This window comes from Anolis sagrei, chromosome 2 (genome assembly GCF_037176765.1).
Source record: "Anolis sagrei isolate rAnoSag1 chromosome 2, rAnoSag1.mat, whole genome shotgun sequence".
NCBI classification, from domain to species: domain Eukaryota; kingdom Metazoa; phylum Chordata; class Lepidosauria; order Squamata; family Dactyloidae; genus Anolis; species Anolis sagrei.
The window spans coordinates 9,512,831-9,528,909 of record NC_090022.1 but is presented as its reverse complement, the minus strand read 5'-3'; the positions used below and the strand labels follow the sequence as shown (position 1 = coordinate 9,528,909).

The window sequence follows — 16,079 nt, the reverse complement described above, 5'->3', positions numbered from 1 at the left end:
GAGTTTCCAAATAGTCTTCAAAAGAAGCCCCATTGCTTGAAAAAATCTAATTACTAGTAAAAGGATTACTATATTTCTGCAAATCTAAGGCACAATTTTTTTAGTTAAGTGGCCATGCCAAAATTGGGGTGCGCATTACATTTGTGTAATATGGTAAAGTATGAGCGAGCAGGTGCATCACACAGGAGAGGCAGCGGGAGCATGCACTAGCCTCCCTGCCTGCCCCATAACACCTTTGCCTCCTCCGCTCCCGGGGCCCACAAGAGCCAGAGCCACCTCGAATGGATTGAGGCGCAAAGGCATAAGTTGGATATCAAGTGTGCCATCAAAACCTCAAAGATACCCAATGTATTTTGGGCTCCTTTTGTTTTACTTATTCTAACAAGGTGGATGAAAATCTGCACCTCATTGAGTTCACTGAGCCTGGGTATATCTACTATTACTCCACTATATTTGCCACTCCTTTGAAGTAGTCATGTGCAAGATTGAAATGCGGGGTTGATATCGAGCTGCTTTTAGGAGGATCTCCCCAGCCGAGGAGATCCTGAGGACCGCACCAAAAAGAGTCCTAGAACCTTGGTGAGGCCAGCGAAGCCAATTTCAGCAGCAAAAATAATTAAATAATAAATCCTCACCAAAGCAGAAGTTCAGCAATCGAGGTGTCTTTATTAGCGATTCAGCTGAGATCGGATACATTGTAGGAATAATTCCACCACAAGCATGCAGGAGCACAGTGATGTAGGCATATTTATACAATTTTTGAAAACCCAGAGTTCAAACTTCCCGCCCCGGCTCCTCTGACATTCCCCGCTGTGATTGGGCAACAGGGCGAGCAGCTGGGGAGGAGCCTCCCATCCCCATGGCTCCTGGACCAATCATGGAGCTTCAGGGGCGTGCTGGATCCAAAGGGGAGGGCTGCTGTCGCCCGCCGGCCAGCGAATCAGAAGAGGGGAGGCGGGACGACAGAACACAAAGAGAGTTCATGAATGGGTCAATGGAAACTGGCCATGTGCTCAGCGAAACAAAGGAAAAATGTCTCCAGCTGATGCAGCTTATTGTCCTTTGAGGGGTTTGGTGAGGGAAACACAGGGTCAGGGCAGCGGACCTCGGGGGGGGGGGGGGATCAACGCTGCCCTTTGTAAATCAATCATAATGTCCGTATTCCAAATAGACTTCCTTATCTCACTGGACCAACTCCGAGGGCGAGACAAAGGAAACCATAAATGGCTATTGTTCCATGCAGATGTGAAATAATCAAATAAGAAAGGGAGGTGGTGGTTCTCCCTCGAGCATTTCAACAGTCCTGGGTCACATTTTCTAGGGTAAAAGGCAAAAGGGGAAAGGCAATATTTCATAGCAAGATACATACATTCATAATCATAAGCATCTCATAGCAACAAAACCCTATCTTTGTCCCACATTCCAAGTATATTTAATAAGAGAATTAATTTTCATGAAGAAGCCTGAAGTCCAATGTTTTAAAAGGTCTTTGAGGAAAGTTCATGAGGGAGATAGTATGTACTGAAGTCCAAGGCATGCAGGCAGAGAGTCCATTATCATTGGGAAGGCTGGCAGATGAAACCTCAGCTGTGCTGCAACTGATTCATGCTTTTGTTCCTTGGGAAACTACAACTCTCACAAAGGGCAAGTCCCAAGATCCAGCCATTTCACAAAAGCCTCGTGGGGTCCTTATTGTTGACAGTGCCTTGGCAATGTGACCAAGACTTAACCCTTGTTGTGTAGTCTGTAGTCACTATCCCTTATTTGGGGGGGGGGGGGTGCTCGACATCAGGGTTGGGTGTATCTACTTACTCCACTGTATTTGCCACTCCATCGTAGTCATGTGCATGTTACACCATTTTCTAATGGTGTAACATTAGAAAATGTTGACCATTTCCGCTCCCTTGGCAGCCACCCCTCCACAAAAGTCAACATTGACACTGAAATACAACACCGCCTGAGCTCTGCGAGTGCAGCGTTTTCCCAAATGAAGCAGAGAGTGTTTGAGGACCGGGACATCCGTAGGGAGACCAAGGTCCTTGCTTATAAAGCTATTGTCCTCCCAACCCTGCTAAATGCCTGTGAGACATGGACTGTCTACAGACGTCATGTGCAACTCCTGGAACGATTCCAGGATAGTTTTGTTTGGATGTACTGTTATCCTTGAATAGTAACTTTCTTCTTTGGAACACTGATTCCTCAAACAATAAGCATTTTCTGTAAATATAGGCCTACTGCAGAAATAGCCCAATATGGCAGTAAATCGGGACATATGGGCATTGGGAACATCTCTGAAAATTCCTTTAAAAAAAAACACACGTCCCCTCTGTCCCAAAGCAGTTGGTCTATTCCGAGCTCAAGAACGGAAAACGGAATGGATGACAGGAAAAGAGATTTAAAGATGGGCTCAAAGCCAACCTTAAAAACTCTGGCATAGACACAGACAATTGGGAAGCCCTGGCCCTTGAGCGCTCCAGCTGGAGGTCAGCTGTGACCAGCAGTGCTGTAGAATTCGAAAAGGCACGAATGGAGGGTGAAAGAGAGAAACGTGCCAAGAGGAAGGCGCATCGAGCCAACTCCGACCGGGACCACCTTCCATCTGGAAACCAATGCCCTCACTGCAGGAGAAAATGCAGGTCAAGAATAGGGCTCCATAGTCACCTACGGACCCACCCCCAGGACACCCATCTTGGAAGACAATCCTACTCGGACAACGAGGCATCACCTAAGTAAGTAAGTAAAGTCCTGTGCAAGACTGAGATGTGGAAATCGGTGACACCCTTCTAACCAAAATCTGAATGAAGCTTCCCCGGCCTTGGCAGAGAGCGGCTTTGGAGAGCAAGTCTTGCAGCGGGATTTCTCAGAGGCCGTGGGCAATGAAGAGCCTGCTTGTGTTGGGTGCTTTGGTTGCATCTCCCACCCAAGTCTGTCCTCCTCCTCCTTGGGAAAAGGGAGCCCTGGGACTTGATCTCAGGCTGAGACCTTCTTTCTCTGTTGTAGGTGGGGGCCCTGCTCTGCTCCCTGGACTGATGGGTTACCTTTAATGTTCAGTGGGGTTGGGGAGCAATGGTTTGGCAGGGAGAGAATACAGCTCACTAACTATCCTATGAATAGGGATTATGATGGCACAACCGGGAAGATTTAAGGGAAAACTATATGTGTCTGGCTATTTTCCCAGTGACCATCAGTATGCCCTATATGTACTTTAATTCCCCCAAAATAAAACTCTAGAGACAAGACCAAAATTAACCAATTAATAAGTTCTTGTGGGTTTTTTCGGGCTATATGGCCATGTTCTAGAGGCATTTCTCCTGACGTTTCGCCTGCATCTATGGCAAGCATCCTCAGAGGTGAGGTCTGTTTGGTAACTGGGAAAAGGGTTTATATATCTGTGAAATGACCAGGGTGAGACAAAGGACTTTTGTCAGTTGGGCTAGGCGTGAATATTTCAACTGACCACCTTGATTAGTATACAACGGGCTGACTGTGCCTGGAGCAAACTCTTCTTGAAAGGTAATTATATGCCCCTGCCTGTTTCCTCTCTGCTGTTTTTGCTGTTGCAATTTTAGAATTTTTTTTAATACTGGTAGCCAGATTTTGTTCATTTTCATGTTTTCCTCCTTTCTGTTGAAATTGTCCACATGCTTGTGGATGTCAGTGGCTTCTCTGTGTAGTCTGACATGGTGGTTGTTGGTGTGGTCCAGCATTTCTGTGTTCTCAAATAAAATGCTGTGTCCAGGCTGGTTCATCAGGTGCTCTGCTATGGCTGACTTCTCTGGTTGGAGTAGTCTGCAGTGCCTTTCGTGTTCCTTGATTCTTGTTTGGGTGCTGGCAGGCATGTAACCCCCCCCCCCCGAAAATTCTCATGATGGTTCGCGAAAAGGCCTTACTGGTGCATTATTTAAACTGTTATGTTTATTCATATCATGATCTGATCACCATACTCAATATATCCCATATGCATGGGGGTATTGGGGTAATGATACAAAAGGTTTGCTAGGCTAGACCCTCTTTCACTCAGACTCAGCCCCCCCCCAAACTCAGCCCCCCGAACCCCCCCCCCCCGAAAAAATTCAGTCCCCCCCCCCCCCCCGAAACGAAATCCTGGCTATGGGCCTGGGCGCTGCGTTTGGTGGTCCCTATGTAGACTTGTCCACAGCTGCATGGTACTCTTTCAAGAAGAGTTTGCTCCAGGCACAGTCAGGCCATTGTATGCTAATCAAGGTGGTCAGTTGAAACATTCACACCTAGCCCAACTGACAAAAGTCCTTTGTCCCACCCCAGTCATTCCACAGATATATAAACCCATTGTCCTAATTCCAACAGACCTCACTACCTCTGAGGATGCTTGCCATAGATGCAGGCGAAACGTCAGGAGAAATGCCTCTAGAACATGGCCATATAGCCCGAAAAAAACCACAAGAACTTAGTGATTCCAGCCATGAAAGCCTTTGACAATACATTAACCAATTAAGTTTACTGAATAAACAAGGTATACAAAGGTGCAGTTTGATTTTGATATAGAGTTAGAATAATAAGGAACACGTTTAAGGTGCCACTCTGAGGTAAATAACAAAACTATAGGTTCTTGTCGGTTTTTTTCGGGCTATAGTGATTCCAGCCATGAAAGCCTTCGACGATACAACAAAACTATATTCTATGAGGTAAGTACTCTATAAACTCTGGGACATGTACTGCTTAGGTCTCTGGCATGTTTTATCTATGTTCTATAAGGCAAATATTGGTCAATTCTATGGCATATATGTGCTAAGGATGGCCTGTTCAGGCTGCTAAGCCAGACCAGACACGTTCTGGCTAACTACTAAAAACTATGTCCAAAAGGTCCTTCCACCAGGCTATGAGCCAGAATGGGCTGAACCAAAAGAGTGGGCCTATAGGGGGAGCCTAAGCTCCCACTCTAAAACTTAGCAGAATGGAACAGTCCAACTCCAGGGAGCAAACAGAGGGGAGTAAAAACTAGGCCGAGACTTCACAGGAATTTTTTTTCCTCCATGACTCTATCTCTGCCTTCATCTTTCATCCTTTGGTTCCAGGGCTTTGGAGAGAGGCTCTTTCCCACTCCTTCCAGTGGAACGCTGGGCAAGGAAGGGTTAAGGGGAGGGAGTGTGGTTCCCAGAGAGGCAGGAAGGAAGTGGGCCTCCCTAGAGCTGCCTTTCCTGCCCCTCTAGGAACCAAACTCCCTTGTCTTAACCCTTCTTTGCCTGGCTGGGAGAGGAGAGTTGGCCCTGTCAGCCTCTCCTTCCTCCTCTTCCTCATCTTAGCCTGCCTCCTTCCCCTCCTTCCCATTCCTTCTCCAAAGGGCCGAAGAGGGGCTGAAGCCCAACACACCTGGAGGGAGGGCCAAAGGGGGGCCAGGCCTCATTCACTCACAGGTTGGCCTTCTGCACACTCGTGTGTGTGTGTGTGTGTGTGTGTGTGTGTGTGTAGGCAGTTATAAAATATCTAAATTGCTATCAAACCTGCTGCTATGTTTTGAGCTTTTCCTAAAGAAGAGGAGGGATGGAGCTGACCTAATTTCACATTTCCATAGGCAGGGGGCCACCACCGAGACAGCCCTGTCTGGAGGCTGGAGAAGCAGAGGCCCCATTGAAAGGAGGGCCCAGCATTACCTGGCTCTGAAATAAATAAATAAATGGCTTGTTGGGTTGTTGTAGGATTTTCGGGCTATGTGGCCATGTTCTAGAGGCATTCTCTCCTGACATTTCGCCTGCATCTATGGCAAGCATCCTCAGAGTTAGTGAGGTCTGTTGGAACTAGGAAAAGGGGTTTATATATCTGTGGAATGACCAGGGTGGGGCAAAGGACTCTTGTCTGCTGGAGCTAGGTGTGAATGTTTCAACTGACCACCTTGATTAGCATTGAATGGCTTGGAAGTGCCTGGGGGGAATCTTTTGTTGAGAGTGATTTGATGTGCCTGATTCTTTCCTCCCTGTTGTTTTGCTGTCGTAATTTTAGAGGTTTTTTTTTAATACTGGTAGCCAGATTTTGTTTATTTTCATGGTTTCCTCCTTTCTGTTGAAATTGTCCACATGCTTGTGGATTTCAATGGCTTCTCTGTGTAGTCTGGCATGGTGGTTGTGAGAGTGGTCCAGCATTTCTGTGTTCTCAAATAAAATGCTGTGTCCAGGTTGGTTCATCAGGTGCTCTGCTATGGCTGACTTCTCTGGTTGAAGGAGTCTGCAGTGCCTTTCGTGTTCCTTGATGCGTGTCTGGGCAATGCTGCGTTTCGTGGTCCCTATGTAGACTTGTCCACAGCTGCATGGTACACGGTAGACTCCTGCAGAGGTGAGAGGATCCCTCTTGTCCTTTGCTGAACATAGCATTTGTTGGATTTTCTTGGTGGGTCTGTAGATAGTTTGTATGTTGTGTTTCCTCATCAGCTTCCCTCTGCGGTCAGTGGTTCCCTTGATGTATGGCAAGAACACTTTTCCTCTGGGTGGATCTTCGTCTTTATTCTCATGGCTTGTTCTCGGTCTTGCAGCTCTTCTGATGTCTGAATGGCTTGTTATTTCACTCTCCCAAGAAAAATCCTCCTGAAGCCTGTTGTGTAATTCTGCCTTTCTTTCACAGAGGAAATGTGATTGTTGGCTGAGAAATTTGGAGTTGAACCTGTTGAGGGATTTCTTTCCCTTAAGAAGAGGGAGGAAAAGCATCTTGGATACGGTTGGGTTCTTCATCAGAGTGGTTCTAACATGGAGAGACTCAGCTCACCTGGACCTGAAGTAGGCATGTCCCCTGAGAGCAGTTTTGAATCCTGGGAAAGAACTACGCAGACGTTCCTGGATGCGCACACACAGTGCCAGCGCTTCAGGCCTTCCTCCTTCCGAGAGGGCGAGGGACCCAGAGAGGTTTGCAGCCGCCTCCACTCTCTCTGCCGCCAGTGGCTGAAGCCAGAGCAACACACCAAGGCGGAGATGCTGGACCTGGTGATCCTGGAGCAGTTCCTGAGCATCCTGCCCCCAGAGATGGGGAGCTGGGTCCGAGAGTGTGGGGCAGAGACCTCTTCCCAGGCGGTGGCCCTGGCGGAAGGCTTCCTCCTGAGTCGAGCAGAGGACGAGAAGCAGGAAGGACAGGTGAGAGCATTGCCTCTTGGCTTCACTCACCTTGGGACTGATGGAGAGATGAAATCTATATCCTGCCTTCCTTCCAAGATGGGAGCAAATTGGAGGGATAGCCTATCCCTTCTCCCTCAGCCTCTTCTCCCACCTGCTCTGCCCCCCCCCCCCCCCTGTTACCTCCATATCCACTGTAAGCTCAGTTGCTGCCATACTCTAATTTGAAAATGATGGGAGGTGGAATGTGGCCAATCTCAGAATGCAGTTTCTGCACTTTGGGGGTGGGGGTGGGGTGGGGAATCCTTTTGTAATCTTTCTCCATGATACTTCTAAATTTTTCTGTGTTCTTTCAGGCCCACAGTAATTGTACTGAAGCCCAGCCTGATGTCCTTGCATCGGAGAAATCCTACTCAGACACCACCCATAACCCCCAGCAGAAGGACCTCAAGCAGGAGGAAGATGGGGCTGCAGCCTTGGAGGGTAAGAAGGAACCCTTCTTCTGGTGTTTTATGCCAGTGAACATTCCCCTTCAGAGGGATTGTAGCACATCCACAATCCATTTAACCTTGAGAAGGCCCACATGCAGGATCATTTGGCCTTGAAAAGAGTAGATAAATATGGAACGGATAAAAACGGTGAAGCCAGTGTAAAATATCAAAATTCCTATCAAGCAGCTCATGGATGAAGTTAAAGTTATAATGGAAATTGTGGTATGGGTATGGGGCGGGGGAGGAAAGAGTGAACAGAACTAAGATATGTTAGATGAATGAGTGGATAATATAGAGGGGAGGAAGAGGGAGAAATAGGAAGAGGTTGGAGAAATGTGGTCATAGATGAAAAAAATGTGCAAAATCTACTCCTATAATTAATAATAATAAATCTTTTTAAAAGATGAATATATAGGTAGTCATTCAGGTTGCAAAACTGTAATTTTCAGTGTGATTTGCAGGGGTTTTTTTTCTGGCAATACTTCTACATTTGCATACTGTTGGGTGGGACTGGAAAATCAGCCCTTCAATATCCTCCCAGGTGGGATCCGAAGCTAAGATGAACCTGAAACTGAGCTGGAAGACAAACAGACAACCAACAGTAACTTTAGTCAATCGAAATACCAAGCCCAGGACTCGTTTCATTTAAATGTATTTAAATGTATTCACAGCATTGCTTGCGAGATAAAAAGTCCTAAACTCCAAAATGTTACCTATTCCTGGGCCGGAGAATGCTCCTGTGTTCACAGGGTCATTTCCTCATAGATTTCTTTATAGGATAGTAATTCTCTCCTCTGAGACATGTTTATGTGATCAGCTTTCCACACCATGTTATCTATTTCCTAGAGGCTGGAATGATGTTCCCGAATCCTCCGTGGTTTCTTTCGCTTCGTGATGGAGTGGAAATGAATCAGGTAAGCAGAAGGATTCCTGGGAGATGAGGAAGGGAGCTGCCTGGGGGTCATTTGCTTCCTGGCTTCATCATCAAACATCTCTTGAAACAGAAAAGATAGAATGGGAGTTTATTAAATGTGAGATACTGAAGGCACAATTGCAAACAGAGCCAACAAGGAGGGGAAAAAAACCAAATAAGAGCAGTCTAAAGAAACCTAGAATGGAAATGAGCTCAAGCTTGCCAGACAGATTAAAAACAATAAAAAGTGGTTATTGGTTGTGTCAGAACAAGAAGAAGGAACAAGTCAAGAGTAGGGTCTTTGCCTGGAGAAGGTGGTGAAATGCAAACGGGGTGGGGAAAAGGGAGAACGTGGCTTCAGTCTTCTCCCAAAAGGGAATCAGTATTCTACTTGAGCAACATGGACCAGGTTAGGTAATAGGGGAAATGCAACCCAAAATAGGTAAAGAAGTGGTTCAGGAATATCTGGGCCCTCTCAATGAATGCAAGTCTCCAGGGCCACAGGAACAACATCCAAGAGTCCTGAAGAAACTCGCAGAAGAAATTTCAGAACCACTGGCAATAATCTTTGAGAACTCCCGGAGAACGGGAGAAGTCTGAACGGACTGGAGGGGGCAAATAGTGTCTCTGTCTTCCAGAATGGACAAGGGGTGCTCACCAGCGGTTCCTCTTCATCCTGGAAAGAAGGGAGGAGTGCTGCAGGGCTCTTTTGGGGGTTCTGTCCTGGGCCCAGTGCTGTTCCACACCTTTCTTATTGGCTTGGATGAAGGTTCAGAGGGCATGCTTATCATGTTTGCAGATGACACCAAATGAGGAGGGATATATAATACTTACTCCAGAAAACAGGATCCGAATTCAAAATGGTCTGAACTTTGAGAGAGCTGGGTGAAAACTAAAAACAAAGAGAAATGTAGGAAATACACAACGCACAGATACAGGTAACATCTGGCTAGACATTGGTACATGCGGAAAGGATCTTGGAGTGTTAGTAAACCACAAGGGGAAAAAAGAGAAATCTAAAGAAACCAGAATAAATATCGAGTCGCCTTTGGGTTGAGAAAGGCAACATAGAACTACCGTAAATAAATCAATAAGATTTAAAAGGAATGTGTACAAGAAATGGAAAAGCTGGGGTGTGGGAATTCCCAAAGAAGATTTCAAATTCACCAGCATAAGGAGGGAGAAAACCTGACAAGCTAAAGGGGAAAATGAGCTCAGGCTTGCCAGAGGGATTAAAACCAATGAAAGGGGGTTCTTTGGTTGCATCAGTAAAAGAAGGAAAAAAGAGCCAACAGTAGGGTTTGCTCAACAGTCTCCCTTCCTGGGCTAGCCGGGGTGGTCTCGGGGTTGGCCTTGGAGTCTCAGTAGCTAATAGTGCTGGGAGACTTCAACATCCATGTTGGGACTGCCCTGTCAGGAGTGGCTCAGGACTTCATGGCCTCCATGACAACCATGGGCCTGTCCTAGGCAGTGTCTTGCTCTACCCATGCTGCTGGACACACTTTGGACTTTGTTTTCTGTGCAGGATGGGATGATGGTAATGATGATGGTGTTGGTCACAGTTCCGTTGTCATAGACCGATCACTACCTGGTCAGGTTTAGACTTGCCAGGACTCCAAACCTCTGCAAGGGTGGAAGACCGATTAAGACAGTCTGTCCCAGGAGGCTTATGGATCCGGATGGGTTCCTGACGGCTCTTGGAGACTTTCCTGTCACTTTGGCAGGCGATTCTGTTGAAGTTCTGGCTGACCTCTGGAATGGGGAACTGGCCAGGGCAGTGGACACAATTGCTCCCAAATGTCCCCTCTTGTGTAATGCAGCCAGAGCAGCCCCTTGGCTTTCCAAGGAGTTGGCAGAGATGAAGCAAGTAAGACGGAGACTAGAGCGACATTGGCAGAGAACTCGAAGCAAATCTGACTGAGCCAAAAATGTGATGCAGCAGCTTAGAAGCCTATAGGATTTTTGGGCTACATCCAAAGGAATTAAGGGAAGACATGGTGAGCTTCTTTCTGCTTTGGTGAGAACTCACCTGGAATATCACTGTGTCCCATTCTGGGCAATACAATAAAAGCTGGAACATGTCCAGATTCCATTTCTGATTCTAAATGTCAATTGAGAAATGGTTGTGACTGTGACCAATCGGACGTCTCTACAAAGTCTAAACTATGGCATGGAGGCCTTAGCCCTTTCTCTTTTGAACACTCAACAGGAAGGTAAATCTCCTTTAAAGATTTTCTTGTAATTATTTTCCTAGATAGCCCTTGTGTAAGAAGGAAATGTTTTCTTTTTCCACCAGGGCCCAATCGCCTTTGAGGACGTGGCTGTCCATTTCTCTTTGGAGGAGTGGGCTCTCCTGAGTTCTGATCAGAAAGTCTTGCACATGCAAATCATGGAGGAGATTCATAGGATTGTGGACTCTCTTGGTAAGGCTCCCCCATTGGTAAGGATTTTTATTTTAAAATGCAGGATCCCAATCAGCAGCTTCCTTGTGGGAGCAGAATCCTAAATCATCCCAATCTCTGTGAGTTCTCAAGGCAGGTCTTCTATTAGAAATATATGACATAAGAGTAATGTTGACATTCACGCTGAGGAATGATTGTTTCTGTCCTTCTTCACAGCAGATAACTGGAAGAAGAGCAGTGTATACACCAAACACAGTAAGCATTTTGAGCAAGATGGGGGCTTTCCTAGACACCAGCAAACCCACAGTGAAGATGGAGGGTCTGCCAGAGAAAGGCCCCACAAATGCAATGTGTGTGGCCAATGTTTTACTCAAAATATGGCACTTCTGCTTCACAAGACACTCCATGCTGGGAAAAGCCATCTTAAATATAAAGTATCAGCTGAATGTGTTGCTGATTACAAATTGCCACATTGGAGCCAAGATGAAAGCTTTGAAGGAACTGAGGATTTCATAAGCCTGGAGTGTAGGAAATCTTTTATCCAGAGTTCACACTTAGAGAAACATAAGGGATTTCACACAGGAGAGAAGCCGCATCAATGCCAGGAGTGTGGGAAATGTTTTGTTCGCAGTTCAGCCTTGGTGAGCCACAAAAGAGTCCACACAGGAGAGAAACCATACCAATGCCAGGAGTGTGGGAAATGTTTTGTTGACAGTTCAGCTTTGGTGAGGCACCAAAGACTCCACACAGGAGAGAAGCCATACCAATGCCAGGAGTGTGGGAAATATTTTGCCGACAGTTCAGCCTTGGTGAGGCACAAAATACTCCACACAGGAGAGAAGCCATACCAGTGCCAGGAGTGTGGGAAATGTTTTGCTGACAAATCAGCCTTGTGGAGCCACAAAAGAGTCCACACAGGAGAGAAGCCATACCAATGCCATGAATGTGGGAAATGTTTTGCACGCAGTTTTGGTTTGGTAAGCCACAAAAGACTTCACACAGGAGAGAAGCCATACCATTGCCAAGAGTGTGGGAAATCTTTTGCTCGTAGTTCAAACTTGGTGAACCACAAAAGACTCCACACAGGAGAGAGAACATACAAATGCCAGGAGTGTGAGAAATGGTATTCTTGTAAGTCATCACTTCTGAGACACCAGAGTGTCCACACAGGAGAGAAGCCACCCCAATGCCAGTTATGTGGGAAGTGTTTTGCTGACAGTTCGGCCTTGCTGAGGCACAAAAAACTCCACACAGGAGAGAAGCCATATCCATGCCAAGAATGTGGGAAATGTTTTGCTGACACTTCAGCCTTGGTGAGCCACAAAAGACTTCACACAGGAGAGAAACCATACAAATGCCAGGAGTGTGGAGAATGTTTTGCTCGCAGTTCACTCTTGGTGAGGCACAAAAGACTCCACACAGGAGAGAAGCCGTACCAATGCCAGGAGTGCGGGAAATGTTTTGTTGACAGTTCAGCCTTGCTGAGCCACAAAAAACTCCACACAGGAGAGAAGCCATACCAATGCCTGGAGTGTGGGAAAAGTTTTGCTCGCAGTTCAAACATGATGAGGCACCAAAGTGTCCACACAGGAGAGAGACCATACAAATGCCAGGAGTGTGGGAAATTGTATTCTTGCAAGGCATCACTTCTGAGACACCAGAGCAACCACACAGGAGAGAAGCCATACCAATGCCAGGAGTGTGGGAAATGTTTTACTCAGAGTTCATACCTTGTGAGTCATCAGAGAATTCATAGAGGAGAAAAACCACCCAAAGAACTGGAACAAAAGTAATAAAATGAATTGCAACAGGGAAATTGCAGGTTTGGACATTCTGGTCCTGTAGACCATACATTCAACATTTCCTGATAAACACATGATTCCCTTGACTTCAATGAGCACTTGGCTTGACTTCAGACTGATGTCTTAGACTACCCTTTTCTTGGTTTTGAACTCTGTACAAGTTTTTTTGCTTTGCTTGACTTGGGGCTGTTTTGGAGAACTCTTTTGCTTCACCAGGGGACTGGACTGGCTTTCCTCTCTTCTGCTTTTGTGGTTAGATATCGCATTTCAAACAGGACTGTTTGGGAAGATTTTGTAGAGTCCACTTTCTTGTCCCGTGACAATTCTTCAGAGGGTTAAATATGATTGTCATGTCATAGAGGGGGATAGGGGTGGGGTGGGAGTGGGGGTTTGAGGGGAATTTAATTGATCTATATTGAACTATAGAGGGGAAGTCATAGGGAGGAGGGAGCAAGCTTGTTTTCTGCTGCCCTGGAGACTACAGGAAAGGAGATTCCACCTGAACATTAGGAAGAACTTTCTGACTGTGAGAGGTGTTCAGCAGTGGAACTCTCTGTCCCAGAGTGTGGTGGAGGCTCCTTTGGAGGCTTTTAAACGGGCTGGATGGCCATCTGTCAGGGGTGATTTGAATGCAATATTCCTGCTTCTTGGCAGAATGGGGTTGGACTGGATGGCCCATGAGGTCTCTTCCAACTCTATACGTACCCCATTCAAGCTAAATAACCTGGAGCCCCCAATAGCGCAGTGGGTTAAACCCCTGTGCCGGCAGGACTGAAGATCGACAGGTCGCAGGTTCAAATCCGGGGAGAGCATGGATGAGCTCCCTCTGTCAGCTCCAGCTTCCCATGCAGGGACATGAGAGAAGCCTCCAACAAGGATGGTAAAAACATCAAAACACCCTGGCACCCCCTGGGCAATGTCCCTGCAGACGGCCCATTCTCTCACACCAGAAGCGACTTGCAGTTTCTCAAGTCACTCCTGACATTAAAAAAAACCCCTAAATCACCTGTATATATCCACAACTATCCCTCCCCCGCTTCCCTTGAATTCCCCCTTTTTATTTACATCTTCAATGTGAAAACTTTCAATAAAGATTATGACAAAAAACAAAACAGCATTTGTATAATTAATACATGCTTCCCAACAAGTCACTTCCAATTGCTTGAGTGTCAGCTGCATTAAGATCACTCTGACCAAAAGGTCATGAGTTCGAAGCCAGCCCGGGTTGGAGTGGGTTTCCAACCAATTGTGTGTAGCCTGTTGTCGACCTTTGCAACCCGAAAGACAGTTGCATCTGTCAGGTAGGAAAATAAGGTACCATCTTAAAAGTGTGGGGAGGCTAAATTAACTGATTTATGAGGCCATAAAGAAGACTCCAGCAAAGCATTCCAGGGGGGAAGCATGTGGGGAATGCGGAAGTGCTTCATCAGCGTCGCAGATGGACGATGAAAGCGACAGCTCCCCTGGTGGCCAGAAAAAAAAGTTAAATAGCCTCTGTGTATGTCTGTATATGTTTGTATGTCAAAAATTGGCATTGAACGTTTGCCATATATGTGTACACTGTAATCCGCCCTGAGTCCCCTGCGGGGTGAGAAGGGCGGAATATAAAAGCTGTAAATAAATAAACAATAAATAAATTGAGAAAATTTAATTACCAGTAAAGCGATTACCGTATTGGGTTGTCATAGGTCAGTGGTTCTCAGAGGTATCCTCAGAGGTATTGAGGTTCCTGTTGGAACTAGGAAAAAGGGTTTATATATCTGTGGAATGACCAGGGTGGGACAAAGGACTCTTGTCTGCTGCAGCTAGCTGTGAATGTTTCAACTGGCCACCTTGATTAGCATATGATGGCCTGGCAGTGCCTGGAGCAATCTTTTGTTGAGAGGTGGTTAGATGCCCTTGTTTGTTTCCTCTCTGTTGTTGTGCTGTTGTAATTTTAGTTTTTTTAATACTGGTAGCCAGATTTTGTTCATTTTCATGGTTTCTTCTTTTCTGTTGAAATTGTCCACATGCTTGTGGATTTCAATGGCTTCTCTGTGTAGTCTGACATGGTGGTTGTGAGAGTGGTCCAGCATTTCTGAGTTCTCAAATAATATGCTGTGTCCAGGTTGGTTCATCAGAGGTATCTACTATCTCATATACCTCCGACATGACGTGCTATCTGTTCCCGATGGCTTCTCTGTGTAGTCTCGCACAACCACCATGTCAGACTACACAGGGAAACCATTTAAATACACAAGCACGTGGACACTGTCAGGCCATTATATGCTAATCAAGGTGGTCAGTTGATACATTCACACCTAGCTCCAGCAGACAAGAGTCCTTTCCCACACTTCCCACTGAAATACTAATAATTTTATATTTGTTGAAATTGTTCTTCATTTTAATTATTGTATTGATTTTAAGTGCTTTTTTGCACTACAAATAAGATATGTGCAGCGTGCATAGGAATTCATTCATGTTTTTTTTTTCAAATTATAATCTGGCCCTCCAACAGTTTGAGGGACTGTGATTTTGCCCTCTGTTTAAAAAGTTTGTGGACCCCTGGTGTCGTGGGTCAAACCCTTGTGCCGGCAGGACTGCAGGGTGAGCTCCCACCTGTCAGCTCCAACTTCTTATGAGGGGACATGAGAGAAGCCTCCCACTGGATGGTAAAACATCCGGGCGTCCTCTAGGCAACGTCCAATTTTCTCACAACGGACGTGCTTTGCAGTTCCTTAAGTCGCTCCTCAGACAAAAAAATAAAACTCAGTTCTTGTGGGTTTTTTCGGGCTATATGGCCATGTTCTAGAGGCATTTCTCCTGATGTTTCTCCTGACGTTCCAGCAGACCTCACCTCTGAGGATGCTTGCCATAGATGCAGGTGAAACGTCAGGAGAAATGCCTCTAGAACATGGCCATACAGCCTGAAAAAACCCACAAGAACTGAGTGATTCCAGCCATGAAAGCCTTCGACAATACAAAAATAAAAATAAAAAATCGAGAGATGAGCTTTCCCCCTCCTTCCAGTGTATATGTAATTCCCTTGAGTGCTCTAACTGGAGGTCAGCTGTGACCAGCAGTGCTGCAGAATTTGAAGAGGCACGAGTGGAGGGCGAAAAGGAGACATGTGCCAAGAGGAAGGCACCTTTGATGGGGTTGGGGAGCAAGGGTTTGGCAGGGAGAGAATACATCTCACTAACTATCCTATGAATATGGAGTGTTTCCTCCCTGACTCTGTCTCTGCCTTCATCTTTCATCCTTTGGTTCCAGGGCTTTGGAGAGAGAGAGATGCTCTTTCCCCCTCTTTAGAGTGTAACTCTGGGCAAGGAAGGGTTAAGGGGAGGGAGTGTGGTTCCTAGAGAGGCAGGAAGGAAGTGGGCCTCTCCCCCCCTCCCAGACCCTCCTTTCCTGCCCCT

The 16,079-nt window shown here is 46.3% G+C and overlaps 1 protein-coding gene across 3 annotated transcripts in view; it reads left to right on the top strand.

Moving 5' to 3' along the window:
- Positions 1–4,988: 4,988 nt before the first annotated feature.
- The window catches only part of LOC137094752 (zinc finger protein 708-like), a 30,708-nt gene continuing 19,617 nt past the window's right edge, over positions 4,989–16,079 (top strand). The window contains exons 1-6 of one of the 3 annotated variants that reach the window (XM_067465212.1): positions 5,180–5,393; positions 6,592–7,094; positions 7,430–7,556; positions 8,411–8,478; positions 10,774–10,900; positions 11,099–14,343. In XM_067465212.1, the coding sequence (XP_067321313.1) occupies positions 6,714–7,094; positions 7,430–7,556; positions 8,411–8,478; positions 10,774–10,900; positions 11,099–12,672 (2,277 nt within the window). In that variant the 5' untranslated portion in view covers positions 5,180–5,393; positions 6,592–6,713 and the 3' untranslated portion in view covers positions 12,673–14,343. Of the gene's footprint in view, positions 5,394–6,591; positions 7,095–7,429; positions 7,557–8,410; positions 8,479–10,773; positions 10,901–11,095; positions 14,344–16,079 lie in introns of those variants that run through there. The other 2 variants (XM_067465211.1, XM_067465213.1) reach the window with 2 other exon arrangements.